Source organism: Babylonia areolata, chromosome 6 (genome assembly GCF_041734735.1).
Source record: "Babylonia areolata isolate BAREFJ2019XMU chromosome 6, ASM4173473v1, whole genome shotgun sequence".
NCBI lineage: Eukaryota > Metazoa > Mollusca > Gastropoda > Neogastropoda > Buccinidae > Babylonia > Babylonia areolata.
Genome location: NC_134881.1, coordinates 54,013,475 through 54,031,475, shown reverse-complemented (window position 1 = coordinate 54,031,475; position 18,001 = coordinate 54,013,475). Strand labels below are relative to the sequence as shown.

The window sequence follows — 18,001 nt, the reverse complement described above, 5'->3', positions numbered from 1 at the left end:
TGTATTCCATTCCGGGATGGTACGGGGGAAGAAAGCCATCTGTTTGTACTGCGTCCTGCAGGCAGGTATGTCGTAGTTGCAGGTGTTGTTTTTCCTGGAGCTCAGCCTGCTGTCTGATGGTGTTGGAAGGTAGATTGAGCTGATGGAGATGAGGCCATGGTGGAACTTGTAAAACATCTCCAGGCGATATTTTTTCTGTCTGACTTGCAGAGGGTACCAGTTGAGGGAGTTAAGGATGGAGTTGACACAAGACGTCTGTCGATGTCGGTTTATGACCCATCTTGCTGCTCGGCGCTGGACCTTTCCGATGGCCTGGATTTCACTGAATGTGTAGGGATCCCACACAGATGCAGCATACCCAAGAATAGGTCGAACAAGGGTTTTGTATGCCGTTTCCTTTGTCTTCTTGTTTCCTATCTTCAAGTTGCGCTGGAGAAAGCTTAAGGTCTTGTTGGCTTTGTTGGTTGTAGAATTGATGTGGTATCCCCAGCGTAGGTCGTCTTGGATGTTCACACCAAGATATTTTGTGGTGTTGATGTTTTCAAGCGGATGGCCAAGGAGTTTCTGGTTTGGTGTGATCTTTTTCCTCTTTCTTCTGACACTCAAGGTGGAGCATTTTTTGGGGGTGGAATTGCATGGCCCACTGTTTCTTCCAGATGGAAAGGGAAACTAGGTCTTGGAGTGTTTGCTGGTCAACTTTCTTTTTGATTATTTTGTTGCACATGGTGTCATCTGCAAATAATCTGGCCTTAGATTTGATGGGCTTTGGGAGGTCACTGATGTAGAGAAGGAAGAGACAAGAGCTGAGGACCAAGCCCTGGGGAACACCTGAGCTGACTGGATCCCAAAAATTATCTGCAAAAATCTACCAGCGTACATAGTTTAACGTGCAGACATCAACACTCGCATACTTTCAGCCTGACAGAAAGCCCTTGCAGACAACCCCAATATAAATAATAGCCCAGCCACAACACAACACTGTATGAAAATGTTTATGAAATACCCCACCCACAAGATAACACACAACATGAAAACATTCATCGACCTGACATAAAAAAACTGCCCACCCCACCAACACAACACTATACACTGTGTGAAAACGTTGATCAACTAGTCATGCGCACAGGCTGAATCTTCTCTAGAAACTCGTTCCGTCTGGCGTACAGATTGTGCAAAAAGTGCTCAGTCCTTTGCCGCCTGCTCTCGGCGTAGATCTGCACACGGCCGTGCAGGGAGAGGCTGTCTCCAGACGCGTTCTCCTCAGGCGCTGCCGAAGCCAGCTCTCTTGTCACCTGTCTGTGGTCTGAGTCTCTCTGCTGGTGTTCTCTCTCTATGTCTCGACTCTGGCGGGCAATCTGCACAGCACGCACACACACACACACAGCAGTCACAAAACATTCTTTTCCCTATCATGTTTACCTGTACAGCACACACCACACTGCTGTCACAAAACATTCTTTTCCCTATCATGTTTACCTGTACAGCACACACCACACTGCAGTCACAAAACATTCTTTTCTCTGTCATCATGTTTACCTGTACAGCACACACCACACTGCAGTCACAAAACATTCTTTTCCCTATCATCATGTTTACCTGTACAGCACACACCACACTGCAGTCACAAAACATTCTTTTCCCTATCATGTTTACCTGTACAGCACACACCACACTGCAGTCACAAAACATTCTTTTCCCTATCATGTTTACCTGTACAGCACACACCACACTGCAGTCACAAAACATTCTTTTCCCTATCATGTTTACCTGTACAGCACACACCACACTGCAGTCACAAAACATTCTTTTCTCTGTCATCATGTTTACCTGTACAGCACACACCACACTGCAGTCACAAAACATTCTTTTCTCTGTCATCATGTTTACCTGTACAGCACACACCACACTGCTGTCACAAAACATTCTTTTCCCTATCATGTTTACCTGTACAGCACACACCACACTGCAGTCACAAAGCATTCTTTTCTCTGTCATCATGTTTACCTGTACAGCACACACCACACTGCAGTCACAAAACATTCTTTTCTCTGTCATCATGTTTACCTGTACAGCACACACCACACTGCTGTCACAAAACATTCTTTTCCCTATCATGTTTACCTGTACAGCACACACCACACTGCAGTCACAAAACATTCTTTTCCCTATCATGTTTACCTGTACAGCACACACCACACTGCAGTCACAAAACATTCTTTTCCCTATCATGTTTACCTGTACAGCACACACCACACTGCAGTCACAAAACATTCTTTTCTCTGTCATCATGTTTACCTGTACAGCACACACCACACTGCAGTCACAAAACATTCTTTTCTCTGTCATCATGTTTACCTGTACAGCACACACCACACTGCTGTCACAAAACATTCTTTTCCCTATCATGTTTACCTGTACAGCACACACCACACTGCAGTCACAAAACATTCTTTTCCCTATCATGTTTACCTGTACAGCACACACCACACTGCAGTCACAAAACATTCTTTTCTCTGTCATCATGTTTACCTGTACAGCACACACCACACTGCAGTCACAAAACATTCTTTTCTCTGTCATCATGTTTACCTGTACAGCACACACCACACTGCAGTCACAAAGCATTCTTTTCCCTATCATGTTTACCTGTACAGCACACACCACACTGCAGTCACAAAACATTCTTTTCTCTGTCATCATGTTTACCTGTACAGCACACACCACACTGCAGTCACAAAACATTCTTTTCCCTATCATGTTTACCTGTACAGCACACACCACACTGCAGTCACAAAACATTCTTTTCCCTATCATCATGTTTACCTGTACAGCACACACCACACTGCTGTCACAAAACATTCTTTTCTCTGTCATCATGTTTACCTGTACAGCACACACCACACTGCAGTCACAAAACATTCTTTTCTCTGTCATCATGTTTACCTGTACAGCACACACCACACTGCAGTCACAAAACATTCTTTTCCCTATCATGTTTACCTGTACAGCACACACCACACTGCAGTCACAAAACATTCTTTTCCCTGTCATGTTTACCTGTACAGCACACACCACACTGCTGTCACAAAACATTCTTTTCCCTGTCATGTTTACCTGTACAGCACACACCACACTGCAGTCACAAAACATTCTTTTCTCTGTCATGTTTACCTGTACAGCACACACCACACTGCAGTCACAAAACATTTTCCCTGTCATGTTTACCTGTACAGCACACACCACACTGCAGTCAGAAAACATTCTTTTCCCTATCATCATGTTTACCTGTACAGCACACACCACACTGCTGTCACAAAACATTCTTTTCCCTATCATGTTTACCTGTACAGCACACACCACACTGCAGTCACAAAACATTCTTTTCCCTATCATCATGTTTACCTGTACAGCACACACCACACTGCAGTCACAAAACATTCTTTTCCCTATCATCATGTTTACCTGTACAGCACACACCACACTGCAGTCACAAAACATTCTTTTCCCTATCATGTTTACCTGTACAGCACACACCACACTGCAGTCACAAAACATTCTTTTCCCTGTCATGTTTACCTGTACAGCACACACCACACTGCTGTCACAAAACATTCTTTTCCCTGTCATGTTTACCTGTACAGCACACACCACACTGCAGTCACAAAACATTCTTTTCTCTGTCATCATGTTTACCTGTACAGCACACACCACACTGCAGTCACAAAACATTCTTTTCTCTGTCATCATGTTTACCTGTACAGCACACACCACACTGCTGTCACAAAACATTCTTTTCTCTATCATGTTTACCTGTACAGCACACACCACACTGCAGTCACAAAACATTCTTTTCTCTGTCATCATGTTTACCTGTACAGCACACACCACACTGCAGTCACAAAACATTCTTTTCTCTGTCATCATGTTTACCTGTACAGCACACACCACACTGCTGTCACAAAACATTCTTTTCCCTATCATCATGTTTACCTGTACAGCACACACCACACTGCAGTCACAAAACATTCTTTTCCCTATCATCATGTTTACCTGTACAGCACACACCACACTGCAGTCACAAAGCATTCTTTTCCCTATCATGTTTACCTGTACAGCACACACCACACTGCAGTCACAAAACATTCTTTTCTCTGTCATCATGTTTACCTGTACAGCACACACCACACTGCAGTCACAAAACATTCTTTTCCCTATCATCATGTTTACCTGTACAGCACACACCACACTGCAGTCACAAAGCATTCTTTTCCCTATCATGTTTACCTGTACAGCACACACCACACTGCTGTCACAAAACATTCTTTTCCCTATCATCATGTTTACCTGTACAGCACACACCACACTGCAGTCACAAAACATTCTTTTCCCTATCATCATGTTTACCTGTACAGCACACACCACACTGCAGTCACAAAGCATTCTTTTCTCTGTCATCATGTTTACCTGTACAGCACACGCCACACTGCTGTCACAAAACATTCTTTTCCCTATCATGTTTACCTGTACAGCACACACCACACTGCAGTCACAAAACATTCTTTTCTCTGTCATCATGTTTACCTGTACAGCACACACCACACTGCAGTCACAAAACATTCTTTTCCCTATCATGTTTACCTGTACAGCACACACCACACTGCAGTCACAAAACATTCTTTTCTCTGTCATCATGTTTACCTGTACAGCACACACCACACTGCAGTCACAAAACATTCTTTTCCCTATCATCATGTTTACCTGTACAGCACACACCACACTGCAGTCACAAAACATTCTTTTCCCTATCATCATGTTTACCTGTACAGCACACACCACACTGCAGTCACAAAACATTCTTTTCTCTGTCATGTTTACCTGTACAGCACACACCACACTGCAGTCACAAAACATTCTTTTCTCTATCATGTTTAACTGTACAGCACGCACCACACTGCAGTCACAAAACATTCTTTTCCCTATCATGTTTACCTGTACAGCACACACCACACTGCAGTCACAAAACATTCTTTTCCCTATCATGTTTACCTGTACAGCACACACCACACTGCAGTCACAAAACATTCTTTTCCCTATCATGTTTACCCGTACAGCACACACCACACTGCAGTCACAAAGCATTCTTTTCCCTATCATGTTTACCTGTACAGCACACACCACACTGCAGTCACAAAACATTCTTTTCTCTGTCATCATGTTTACCTGTACAGCACACACCACACTGCAGTCACAAAACATTCTTTTCCCTATCATGTTTACCCGTACAGCACACACCACACTGCAGTCACAAAACATTCTTTTCCCTGTCATCATGTTTACCTGTACAGCACACACCACACTGCAGTCACAAAACATTCTTTTCCCTGTCATCATGTTTACCTGTACAGCACACACCACACTGCAGTCACAAAACATTCTTTTCTCTGTCATCATGTCAAGTACAACATACCCAGTAATTTACCTTGTTGGAGAACAAAACACACAAAAACCTCCAGATTTTCAGGAAAAACAAACTTGGACCAGCAAGGCAGGAAAATAAAAAGGAAAGAGAGAACAAAAAGAAAAAGCAAGAAACAGAATTAGTCACAGAAGACACAAAATTTCTTGCACAGAATTGCCTGTACCTGTATCTGGGAGTGGTTGGGGGAGCTAGGAAAGGTGGGTACCTGTATCTGGGAGTGGTTGGGGGAGCTAGGAAAGGAGGGTGGGTACCTGTATCTGGGAGTGGTTGGGGGAGCTAGGAAAGGAGGGTGGGTACCTGTATCTGGGAGTGGTTGGGGGAGCTAGGAAAGGAGGGTACTTTATCTGGGAGTGGTTGGGGAGGCTAGGAAAGGTGGGTACCTGTATCTGGGAGTGGTTGGGGGAGCTAGGAAAGGAGGGTACCTGTATCTGGGAGTGGTTGGGGGAGCTAGGAAAGGAGGGTACCTGTATCTGGGAGTGGTTGGGGGAGCTAGGAAAGGACGGTGGGTACCTGTATCTGGGAGTGGTTGGGGGAGCTAGGAAAGGAGGGTACCTGTATCTGGGAGTAGTTGGGGGAGCTAGGAATGGGTGTGGGACTGGTTATGGGGAGCTAATAAAGGAGGAGGGGGCCAGGGGTGTGTGTGTGGGGGTGTACCTGTATCTGGGAGTGGTTACGCTGGTAGTGGAGGATTGTGCCGTACAGGTGCCAGATGCTGAACTCCGGCCACAGCACTTTGACAAATGCCAGACAGCTGTAGGTGCTCTGCACACAATACATGTTCTGGTGAATCTACAGCACTCTAGGTACTCTGCACACAATACATGTTCTGGTGAATCTACAGCACTCTAGGTACTGTGTGTGGGGGGTACCTGTATCTGGGAGTGGTTACGCTGGTAGTGGAGGATTGTGCCGTACAGGTGCCAGATGCTGAACTCCGGCCACAGCACTTTGACAAATGCCAGACAGCTGTAGGTGCTCTGCACACAATACATGTTCTGGTGAATCTACAGCACTTTAGGTACTCTGCACACAATACATGTTCTGGTGAATCTACAGTACTTTAGGTACTCTGTACACAATACATGTTCTGGTGAATTTACAGCACTTTAGGTCCTCTGCACACAATACATGTTCTGGTGAATCTACAGTACTTTAGGTACTCTGCACACAATACATGTTCTGGTGAATCTACAGCACTTTAGGTCCTCTGCACACAATACATGTTCTGGTGAATCCATAGTACTTTAGGTACTCTGCACAAAATACATTTTCTGGTGAATCTACAGCACTCTAGGTACTCTGCACACAATACATGTTCTGGTGAATCCATAGTACTTTGACAGCTGTATGTGCTATGCACACAATACATGATCTGGTGAATCCACAGCACATTGGTGCTCATGTTTCCTTGTTTCTCTATGACTCAAAAGAGTTAATGGGAATAAACAAACTCTGAAACTCTGCACACAATACATGTTCTGGCGAACCTACACAATGGTGGAACCACAATACACGTTCTGGTGAATCCACACAATACATGTTCTAACTCCACACAAGCAACCCTCCCCAAGTGAATCAAACACTAAGATGTTGGCTGAAACTGCATCAACACTTCATACACAACGACGCTGGCCTTGTTCCAAGTGAAATGGTGATTTGGGGAGGATCAGCCTGTCACCCAAGCTGGCCACACACACCCTGTCCAAGCTAACAAAGACACCTACCTAACTGGACAATGATCTCACTGATGGAAAAGTAATGGAGCACTTGTCCTCTTCAGCAGTAAAATGATCTGACATTCTCATATTTACTGGTCTGTGTATCAAGTCCAATGTCAATGAACCCCAAATCACAATACCCTGTGCTCTCTACGCATTCACACTACAATTAAGTAGCCTCACCACACCATCCCTGCCCACACACACACCAACTCTGTACACCATCATAGCACAAAATGTGTAGCATTACCACACCATCCCTACACAAACAACTATGCTCACATGTCCTTGCAAGTTGTAACAGTAGAGAAACAATAAAAATAAAACACAAGGAAATATAATAACACACAGCATGACATAAAAAAATGAGATAGTGAAGTTAAAAGAGAAGAAGATAACACACTCAAAAATTCACACACACACACATATACACACAAACCGAACATACACATACGCACACACACAAACTGAACATACACATACACACACGCGTGGCACAAAATGAAATAACACAAGAAAAGAAAACAGCAACAAAAGCAATCACACACACACTCGCAAGCGTCAAAACACACATACACACACGCAGACACACACATCTAGGTACATACCCACACAAACACACACACACACAAAACTAGGTACACAAAAACACACACAAACACACATACACACAACTAGGTACACACACACACAAACATGCACACAAAAACACATCTAAGTACACACACAAACACACATACACACAATGAGGTAGACACACACACAAAAACACATCTAACTACACACACGCACACATATACACACACACAACTAGGTACACACACACACAAACTTACACACAAAAACACATCTAGGTACACACACACACACACATATACACACACACAAACACACATACACACAACTAGGTACACACACACACACACACACACACACACACACACCAGCTGACCTCCCAAAGCAAGAAGTCACTGAGCCTGACTTCTCCGGACGTTCGGATCAGCAGATCAACAGGTCGGGATTGGGCAGTGTACAGGCAGTTTTCCAGCAGGCTCTCTGAGATATCACTGAACACACATCACCACAGAGATATCACTGAACAGACATCATCACAGAGATATCACTGAACAGACATCACCACAGAGATATCACTGAACACACATCACCACAGAGATATCACTGAACAGACATCATCACAGTGATCAGTGATATCACTTTACAGACATCATCATAGTGATCAGTGACATCACTGAACAGACATCATCATAGTGATCAGTGGTATTACTTAACAGACATCATCATAGTGATCAGTGGTATTACTTAACAGACATCATCACAATGATCAGTGATATCACTGATCAGACATCATCATAGTGATCAGTGATATCACTGAACAGACATCATCACAATGATCAGTGATATCAATGAACAGACATCACACAGTGATCAGTGATAACACTGAACAGACATCATCATAGTTATCAGTGATATCACTGAACAGACATCACAATGATCAGTGATATCACTGAACAGACATCAGTCACCAGTGATATCACTGATCAGACATCATCACAATGATCAGTGATATCACTGAACAGACATCATCATAGTGATTAGTGATATCACTGAACAGACATCATCACAATGATCAGTGATATCACTGAACAGACATCATCACAATGATCAGTGATATCACTGAACAGACATCATCACAATGATCAGTGATATCAATGAACAGACATCATCACAATGATCAGTGATATCACTGAACAGACATCACACAGTGGTCAGTGATATCACTGAACAGACATCATCACAATGATCAGTGATATCACTGAACAGACATCATCACAGTGATCAGTGATATCACTGAACAGACATCATCACAATGATCAGTGATATCACTGCACAGACTTCACAGTGATCAGCTGTCAACAGTCATAGTGTCAACACCACATAAATCCGTCAACAGTCACAGCATCAACACCACACAAAGCTGTCAACAGTCACAGCATCAACACCACACAAAGCTGTCAACAGTAACAAAGTCAACACCACACAAAGCTGTCAACAGTCACAGCACCAACAATACACAAAGCTGTCAACAGTCACAGCATCAACACCACACAAAGCTGTCAACAGTCACATGGTCAACACCACACAAAGCTGTCAACAGTCACAGGATCAACACCACACAAAGCTGTCAACAGTCACATGGTCAACACCACACAAAGCTGTCAACAGTCACATGGTCAACACCACACAAAGCTGTCAACAGTCACAGGATCAACACCACACAAAGCTGTCAACATTAACAGTCAACACCACACAAAGCTGTCAACAGTCACAGCACCAACAATTACACAAAGCTGCTGACAGTTACATGGTCAACATAACACAAACCCGTCAACAGTCACATCGTCAACACCAGGACACTGACCGTCTGATCAATACATCACACAAATCTGTCAACAATTTAGTTTAGTTGTGTGTGTGTTGGTTCCTTTCTTGTTGTTGTTGATGATAATGATGATGATGATGTTGCAATATGAAAAATATGACCTTCAATGCAAGGGACCAAAAAAAGAAAAAGTTAAGAGAACCAAAGTAAATGTAAGATACACACACAAAAAAGAAAAAAGCAACAACAAAAATGGCGTCAACAGTCGCAGGGTCCACTCACCTCTCCAGGATGTCGCCAGCCCTCACCCCTTGTGCCAGTTCCTTCATGGCATTGCAGATGTCGTCCTGGGCTGTGTAGGCAAAGCACACATTCAGAATGGCCCTAGAAACACCACAGAACCCAAGAGACAAAAAAACAATCCATTAAATTCCGAATGGAAGGGTAGTCCAGAAAGATAGGGAGAGCGGCACAGAGAGAGAAGGAAAGAGTGGGCGAGAGAGAGAATAAGAGAGGGAGGGAGATAGATGTATATAAATGACACGAGTTGTAATACAAACAGCACAATGTGAACTACCTGCTACTCAACATTTCTCTGTAATGAGTCATCACATAGTGTCACAACATAAACACAGCAACATGTGTTATGAGTCACGATATAAACAATGGACGCTGTGTAATGCAGCACAATCACAGACAGTGAGACAAGGTGACATACCTGTCGTTATGTTTGGAGAAGTTGACCGCTTCAGCAATGTGTTGCTGCACGTCGGCAGGCAGTAACCCGATGTTGCCGATCACCCGGATACACACTCCATGCTTCTGGATCAGGTCTCTGTCAGAAAGCATTGGTGCACAATTTACACACACTCCCTGGATGAATGAATGAGTGAATGAATGATATGGATACTTATATAGCGCCTATCCTCGGTTGGAGACCAAGCTCTAAGCGCTTTACAAACACGGGGTCATCTGCACAACAGGCTGCCTACCTGGGTAGAGCCGACTGACAGCTGCCATTGGGCGCTCATCACTCGTTTCCTGTGTCATTCAGTCAGATTTCAGGCACGCACACATACACACTCAGACAGACAAGCAACGCTTTACATGTATGACCGTTCTGATTATTTACCCCACCATATAGGCAGTCATACTCCGTTTTCGGGGGCGTGCATGCTGTGTATATTCTTGTTTCCATAACCCACCAAAACTGACATGGATTATAGGATCTTTAACGTGGGTATCTGATCTTCTGTGTGCATATTCACACGAATGGGGTTCAGGCACCAGCAAGTCAGCACATATGTTGACCTGGCAGATCGGAAAAATCTCCACCCTAAACCCACGCCGTTACTGAGATTCAAACCCAGGACCCTCATAATGAAAGTCCAACACTTTCACCACTCGGCTGTTGTGGCCCTGGATCAGGTGTCTGTCAGAAAGCATTGGTGCACAACTCACATACACAAAAACACAGCAACTTCATGCAATTTCTTTCTTTTTTTCCAAAATGACATGAAGGTAACTTGATTTGTATAAGGCACATTAAAATGTCCATATCCAGGTTGAGTTCACTGTACCACCAACCCACAAACACACAGACAAATAACATCACTCACTTTTCCTGCATCAGGCGAGCAAACTTCTGTCTGGCCAGCTCCATCAGGTAGTCCACTTCCTCCTTGGGACGTTTGAAGTTCTCGATGCTGAAGGCGTACACCGTCACCTCACAGACCCCCAGGTCCAGGCACCAGTCCAGCGTCTGTCAAAATAGTGTGTGGTTAACTGCATCTCTAGCAATCATATAAATTTACCCATAAACAAAGCAAACCATACAAAGCAGGCATCCCTACCCCCAAATTTCTCTTTTCAGGAACAACACACATTAGAATCAGGGACAAGGTATTATTTTCAGGAACTTCTTCTTCTGCGTTCACTCGTATGCACACGAGTGGGCTTTTACGTGTATGACCGTTTTTACCCCGCCATGTAGGCAGCCATACTCCGTTTTCGGGGGTGTGCATGCTGGGTATGTTCTTGTTTCCATAACCCACCGAACGCTGACATGGATTACAGGATCTTTAACGTGTGTATTTGATCTTCTGCTTGCATATACACACGAAGGGGGTTCAGGCACTAGCAGGTCTGCACATATGTTGACCTGGGAGATCGTAAAAATCTCCACCCTTTACCCAACAGGCGCCGTCACCGTGATTCGAACCCGGGACCCTCAGATTGAAAGTCCAACGCTGTAACCATTCGGCTATTGCGCCCGTCATTTTCAGGAACATCTCAGCAAACACAATAGTCGTCTGACAGTCAGAAGCAGTGGTTGGTCTTGCGACTTCGCTGGTGACAGAAATTGAGCAGACTTTCACAAAATGGCTTCGGTACTGTTTGGACAGTTCCGGCTTTTCACGAAGTGGCTTCGTTAATATTTGGCAGTATTTCCACCTCAACAAAGTGTCTTTGGCAATGGTGAATAAAAATGTTACAGTAGTAATTTTTTTCAGGGACATGCAGTAAATATCCATATTTCTGGGACACCCTGTCCATTTTATTAATTTTCTGGGACAAATGCAGGCCCTCAATAATGGTAGGCATGCCTGTGACAGTCAACGCCCATGAAAAAAAAGGAAAAAAGACAACTGCACTGTGCAGTTCCTAATCACTGCAGCATGAGAAACGGTGGCCCAAAGATAACAAGGAGAAGATCACCTCAGCCAGCTTGTCGAATCCTTTCAGGTGCCCCTGGCAGCTCTCCATGCTCTGCTTCTTGGCGAAGCGACGGTTGCCGTCCATGATGAAGGCGACATGTTTGGGGAGGGGCCCCGTCTTCAGGATGCCCTCGCAGATCTGCTGCAGCCACGTGCGCTGCTGCCTCTCCGGAAACCAGGACATGGCCCGTCCTCTGCACACAACACAGAGAAAACAGTTCCAGCTTCAGTGACATGGCTCATCTTCTGTACACACAGAGAGAAAACATTTTATTTCAATGATGTGGCTGGTCTTCTGTACACACACAGAGAAAACATTTTATTTCAATGACGTGGCTGGTCTTCTGTACACACACAGAGAAAACATTTTATTTCAGTGACGTGGCTGGTCTTCTGTACATACACAGAGAAAACATTTTATTTCAATGACGTGGCTGGTCTTCTGTACACACACAGAGAAAACATTTTATTTCAATGACGTGGCTGGTCTTCTGTACACACACAGAGAAAACATTTTATTTCAATGACGTGGCTGGTCTTCTGTACACACACAGAGAAAACATTTTTTTCAAGGACATGGCTGGTCTTCTGTACACACACAGAGAAAACATTTTTTTCAAGGACATGGCTGGTCTTCTGTACACACACAGAGAAAACATTTTTTTCAAGGACATGGCTGGTCTTCTGTACACAGAGAGAGAAAACATTTTATTTCAATGACGTGGCTGGTCTTCTGTACACACACAAAGAAAACATTTTATTTCAGTGACATGGCTGGTCTTCTGTACACACACAGAGAAAACATTTTATTTCAGTGACATGGCTGGTCTTCTGTACACACACAGAGAAAACATTTTATTTCAATGACGTGGCTGGTCTTCTGTACACACACAGAGAAAACATTTTATTTCAATGACGTGGCTGGTCTTCTGTACACACACAGAGAAAACATTTTATTTCAAGAACATGGCTAGTCTTCTGTACACACAGAGAGAAAACATTTTATTTCAGTGACGTGGCTGGTCTTCTGTACACACACAGAGAAAACATTTTTATTTCAAGGACAACGCTGGTCTTCTGTACACACACAGAGAAAACATTTTATTTCAATGACGTGGCTGGTCTCCTGTACACACACAGAGAAAACATTTTATTTCAATGACGTGGCTGGTCTTCTGTACACACACAGAGAAAACATTTTATTTCAATGACAACGCTGGTCTTCTGTACACAGAGAGAAAACATTTTATTTCAATGACGTGGCTGGTCTTCTGTACACACAGAGAGAAAACATTTTATTTCAATGACAACGCTGGTCTTCTGTACACACAGAGAGAAAACATTTTATTTCAATGACGTGGCTGGTCTCCTGTACACACACAGAGAAAACATTTTATTTCAATGACGTGGCTGGTCTTCTGTACACACACAGAGAAAACATTTTATTTCAATGACGTGGCTGGTCTTCTGTACACACACACAGAAAACATTTTATTTCAGTGATGTGGCTGGTCTTCTGTACACACAGAGAGAAAACATTTTTTTCAAGGACAACGCTGGTCTTCTGTACACACACAGAGAAAACATTTTATTTCAAGGACAACGCTGGTCTTCTGTACACACACAGAGAAAACATTTTATTTCAATGACATGGCTGGTCTTCTGTACACACATGGAGAAAACATTTTATTTCAAGAAAATGGCTCGTCTCCTGTACACAGAGAGAGAAAACATTTTATTTCAATGACATGGCTGGTCTTCTGTACACACACAGAGAAAACATTTTATTTCAATGACATGGCTGGTCTCCTGTACACACACAGAGAAAACATTTTATTTCAATGACATGGCTGGTCTCCTGTACACACACAGAGAAAACATTTTATTTCAAGGACATGGCTAGTCTTCTGTACACACACACACAAAACATTTTTATTTCAATGACGCGGCTGGTCTTCTGTACACACACAGAGAAAACATTTTATTTCAATGACGTGGCTGGTCTTCTGTACACACACAGAAAAAACATTTTATTTCAATGACGTGGCTGGTCTTCTGTACACACACTGAGAGAAAACATTTTATTTCAATGATGCGGCTGGTCTTCTGTACACACACAGAGAAAACATTTTATTTTAATGATGCGGCTGGTCTTCTGTACACACAGAGAGAAAACATTTTATTTCAATGACGTGGCTGGTCTTCTGTACACACAGAGAGAAAACATTTTATTTCAATGACGTGGCTGGTCTTCTGTACACACACAGAGAAAACATTTTATTTCAATGACGTGGCTGGTCTTCTGTACACACACAGAGAAAACATTTTATTTCAATGACGTGGCTGGTCTTCTGTACACACACTGAGAGAAAACATTTTATTTCAATGATGTGGCTGGTCTTCTGTACACACACAGAGAAAACATTTTATTTTAATGATGCGGCTGGTCTTCTGTACACACAGAGAGAAAACATTTTATTTCAATGACGTGGCTGGTCTTCTGTACACACACAGAGAAAACATTTTATTTCAATGATGCGGCTGGTCTCCTGTACACACACAGAGAAAACATTTTATTTCAAGAACATGGCTGGTCTTCTGTACACACACAGAGAAAACTTTATTTCAATGACGTGGCTGGTCTTCTGTACACACACAGAGAAAACATTTTATTTCAATGACGTGGCTGGTCTTCTGTACACACACAGAGAAAACATTTTATTTCAATGACGTGGCTGGTCTTCTGTACACATACAGAGAAAACATTTTATTTCAATGACATGGCTGGTCTCCTGTACACACACAGAGAAAACATTTTATTTCAATGACATGGCTGGTCTTCTGTACACACACAGAGAAAACATTTTATTTCAAGGACAACGCTGGTCTTCTGTACACACACAGAGAAAACTTTTTTTTTTCAAGGACAACGCTGGTCTTCTGTACACACACAGAGAAAACATTTTATTTCAATGATGTGGCTGGTCTTCTGTACAAACACAGAGAAAAAACATTTTATTTCAATGACGTGGCTGGTCTTCTGTACACACACACAGAGAAAACATTTTATTTCAATGACGTGGCTGGTCTTCTGTACACACAGAGAGAAAACATTTTATTTCAATGACAACGCTGGTCATCTGTACACACAGAGAAACACAGAGAAAACAGTTCCAGTTTCAAGGACATGGCTGGTCCTACACACAGAAAACAGTTTGGATAAGTTCAATAGCTTAACCAGTTCAGTGCCAGAGAATTTTGTAAAAAAAAAAAAAAAAAAAGTGCTCTCCCCTTGCCAGGGAATTTTGAGGATTCAGGGGTAATAAATCACAAAAAATTCTAGCACAAAAGCTATGGGTGATACAGAAAGAAGGTAAACGTTTTTGTGAAGGAAAATGAGTATAGATTCTGCTTCTGGGCTCTTTTACCCAATTAGGTTGATCGTAGATAACTGTTCAGGCATATAAAGTCAAGATAATAATTTTAGTGCAACAAAAAAGTCTATTTCCGTCTCTACATAATAACATCCATAAAGAAAATAAACAAAATACAGCTAGAAATAGCATGCCTATTGTCAGATTATACCTGTAGAAGAAATTAAAACAGCCTATAAATTTATAAAAACAAATCACATGCAGACATGTAAGTAAATCACTGTCCCAAAAATGACAAAGGTGGGTAAAGTCAACGTAAAAGGTTAATCATCGTCTCAGAAACTGAGCTGGCAAGCTTTTTGACAGCTAAGAGCATTCAGGATTGAGAGGGTAAGTCCTTTGATGACATTCACTCCTTTCAAGTTGCACGTGGGCCGATTAAAATGTCTGCTGTGCTTCCGGCTTGCCACCTCTTCAAACAAGTCAACCATCTGATTCAGCAAAAAATATAAAGTGTGAAAAACAAAAAGCATGTGTTTAACGTCCACTGAAGGTTCCTCCCTGCGTTTCATGAAAATCGTGGAGCATTGGTGGTTGTCAATCCTACAGTCTGCACTGAAATATAAGCACACTCATTCCTAAAAGCCACGCCCCCTTCATGAACTCTGGCTGACATTCGACCTATCGTCTTACATCACTCCTCTCCGTCTCCTCCCCTTTCTACCAACGCTTACTGCATGTATTCTGTCAGTCATAGCCACTTGTTCAAAAACGCTGTCTGATTGGAGACTGAATTACCATCAAATGTGCTGTCAGTTTTGTCACTGTCATTGTCAATCAAATGTGCTGTCAGTTTCATCACTGTCATTGTCAATCACCTTCGTTTTCAAACCAATCATCAACCAAGAGAGATCCTTCTCCACTGCGAAAGCTGTCCATAACCACAAGCACAGCTTTCAGAGTTGTGTAAATCTGCTGACTGTGACCACCTCCTTTAATGGACACAGTTTTCAATGCCTTTTTTGTGTGCACATGATGGAACCCCCTTTTCCACACACATATCACGTGGTCAGTTAGCAAATTATTATCGAGTAGAAAGGGGTCTTCTACCTGATAAATGTTCATTTAAATAGTACTTTTATGATTCATACACATCAAACAAACTGTTCAGAGTCTGTTTATGTGAACTGAACCAAACTCCAATGAAGGAAAAATCAGAACACATACAGGATGTCAGTGGACGTCTTATAGACACTATGGCAATACTTTTTGTAGAACGCCAGCTGACGTCTTATTGGCACTCTACTGGTTAAAGGCCCAATTCTAGACTCAAATGTTGGTCACCTTGCAAATACCCTTTCCAGTAGTCCTTAAGATGTAAATTTGTTTTTGTTTGTTTATTTTGTGTCCCATCTTATATTCCATTTTGTCTCAGTGGCATTGTTCTCAACTCTAATCTGTAATAAAAATAGGGATATTTGTGTGTCAAAGTTCTATTGTATTTGTAATCAATTGAAACTCTAATCAAAAGAGATATATTTGTGAGTCACAGTTCCATTGTAATCACAAAGTGGGTTGTTGTTTTGTATCATTTCTAAAGACGAAAGTGCATTTATGATTTTGTTGTTTTATATCATTTCTAAAGTGCATTTATGATTTTGTTGTTTTATATCATTTCTAAAGTGCATTTATGTTTTTCTGAATTAGTATATACACAATGGGGATAAGGCCACTGGAAGATCTGTATGTAATGTGAACATGGGAGATCAGAAATGTGGTCTCCATCCTAAATCTACTGTGCTCCTTTCAGTTTCAATACATTCACTTCGCGTTGAATGCTACATATTTGACCGGCATTACAACGGAAATGATATGAACCATATGTTTGCTTTTCTTGCCTTTTAATCAAACGCGGTTTTGTTTCAGTGCAGTTCTAACAGTTATTTTGTTAAACTAACTATTCGGCATACGGCATAAATAATAGTCTTGTTCGTCACTGATGATCAAGAATCAAGAGAGCAGACGACACATAATGTCGCCGCAAGTCAGACGAAGACACGGCCACATCTTATCATAAGTGACAATATTAAAACAAATACACAGTCATGCTCAAACTGCCTCTTTATGTTCTCATGTCAATCATACACTGCACAATATCACACGAAAATGCCTACCAGTCTGTCTGTGTTTGCCTGCCACAGTCCGCGTCTCAGGTGTTCGCTCTCGTTCACTTCCTGCCACGAGTTACAAGCTCCTTCGTGGGCAATCCCTCTGACGTCACGCTCAATGTTGAAAGGCTTTGTGGCTTTGTC

The 18,001-nt window shown here is 42.5% G+C and overlaps 1 protein-coding gene across 1 annotated transcript; it reads right to left on the bottom strand.

The window, feature by feature from the left end:
- Positions 1-668: 668 nt before the first annotated feature.
- Positions 669-17,984, bottom strand: LOC143283156 (dehydrodolichyl diphosphate synthase complex subunit DHDDS-like). Its single transcript, XM_076589303.1, has 8 exons — positions 17,864-17,984; positions 12,317-12,509; positions 11,218-11,360; positions 10,317-10,433; positions 9,881-9,982; positions 8,150-8,264; positions 6,349-6,456; positions 669-1,355 (listed from the first exon to the last, which is right to left on the bottom strand). The coding sequence occupies exons 2-8, from the start codon at positions 12,497-12,499 to the stop codon at positions 1,107-1,109; spliced, it is 1,017 nt and encodes a 338-aa protein (XP_076445418.1). The 5' UTR covers positions 12,500-12,509; positions 17,864-17,984; the 3' UTR covers positions 669-1,106.
- Between the last annotated feature and the right edge of the window lie 17 nt (positions 17,985-18,001).

Excerpts from the sequence above, each read along its gene's own strand:
- LOC143283156 (XM_076589303.1), bottom strand. The coding sequence starts at position 12,499 with ATGTCCTGGTTTCCGGAGAGGCAGCAGCGCACGTGGCTGCAGCAGATC. Across the intron at positions 9,983-10,316 it reads TTCTCCAAACATAACGACAG|GGCCATTCTGAATGTGTGCT; the intron begins GTATGTCACCTT and ends TGGTGTTTCTAG. Across the intron at positions 8,265-9,880 it reads GCTGGCGACATCCTGGAGAG|TGATATCTCAGAGAGCCTGC; the intron begins GTGAGTGGACCC and ends ATGTGTGTTCAG.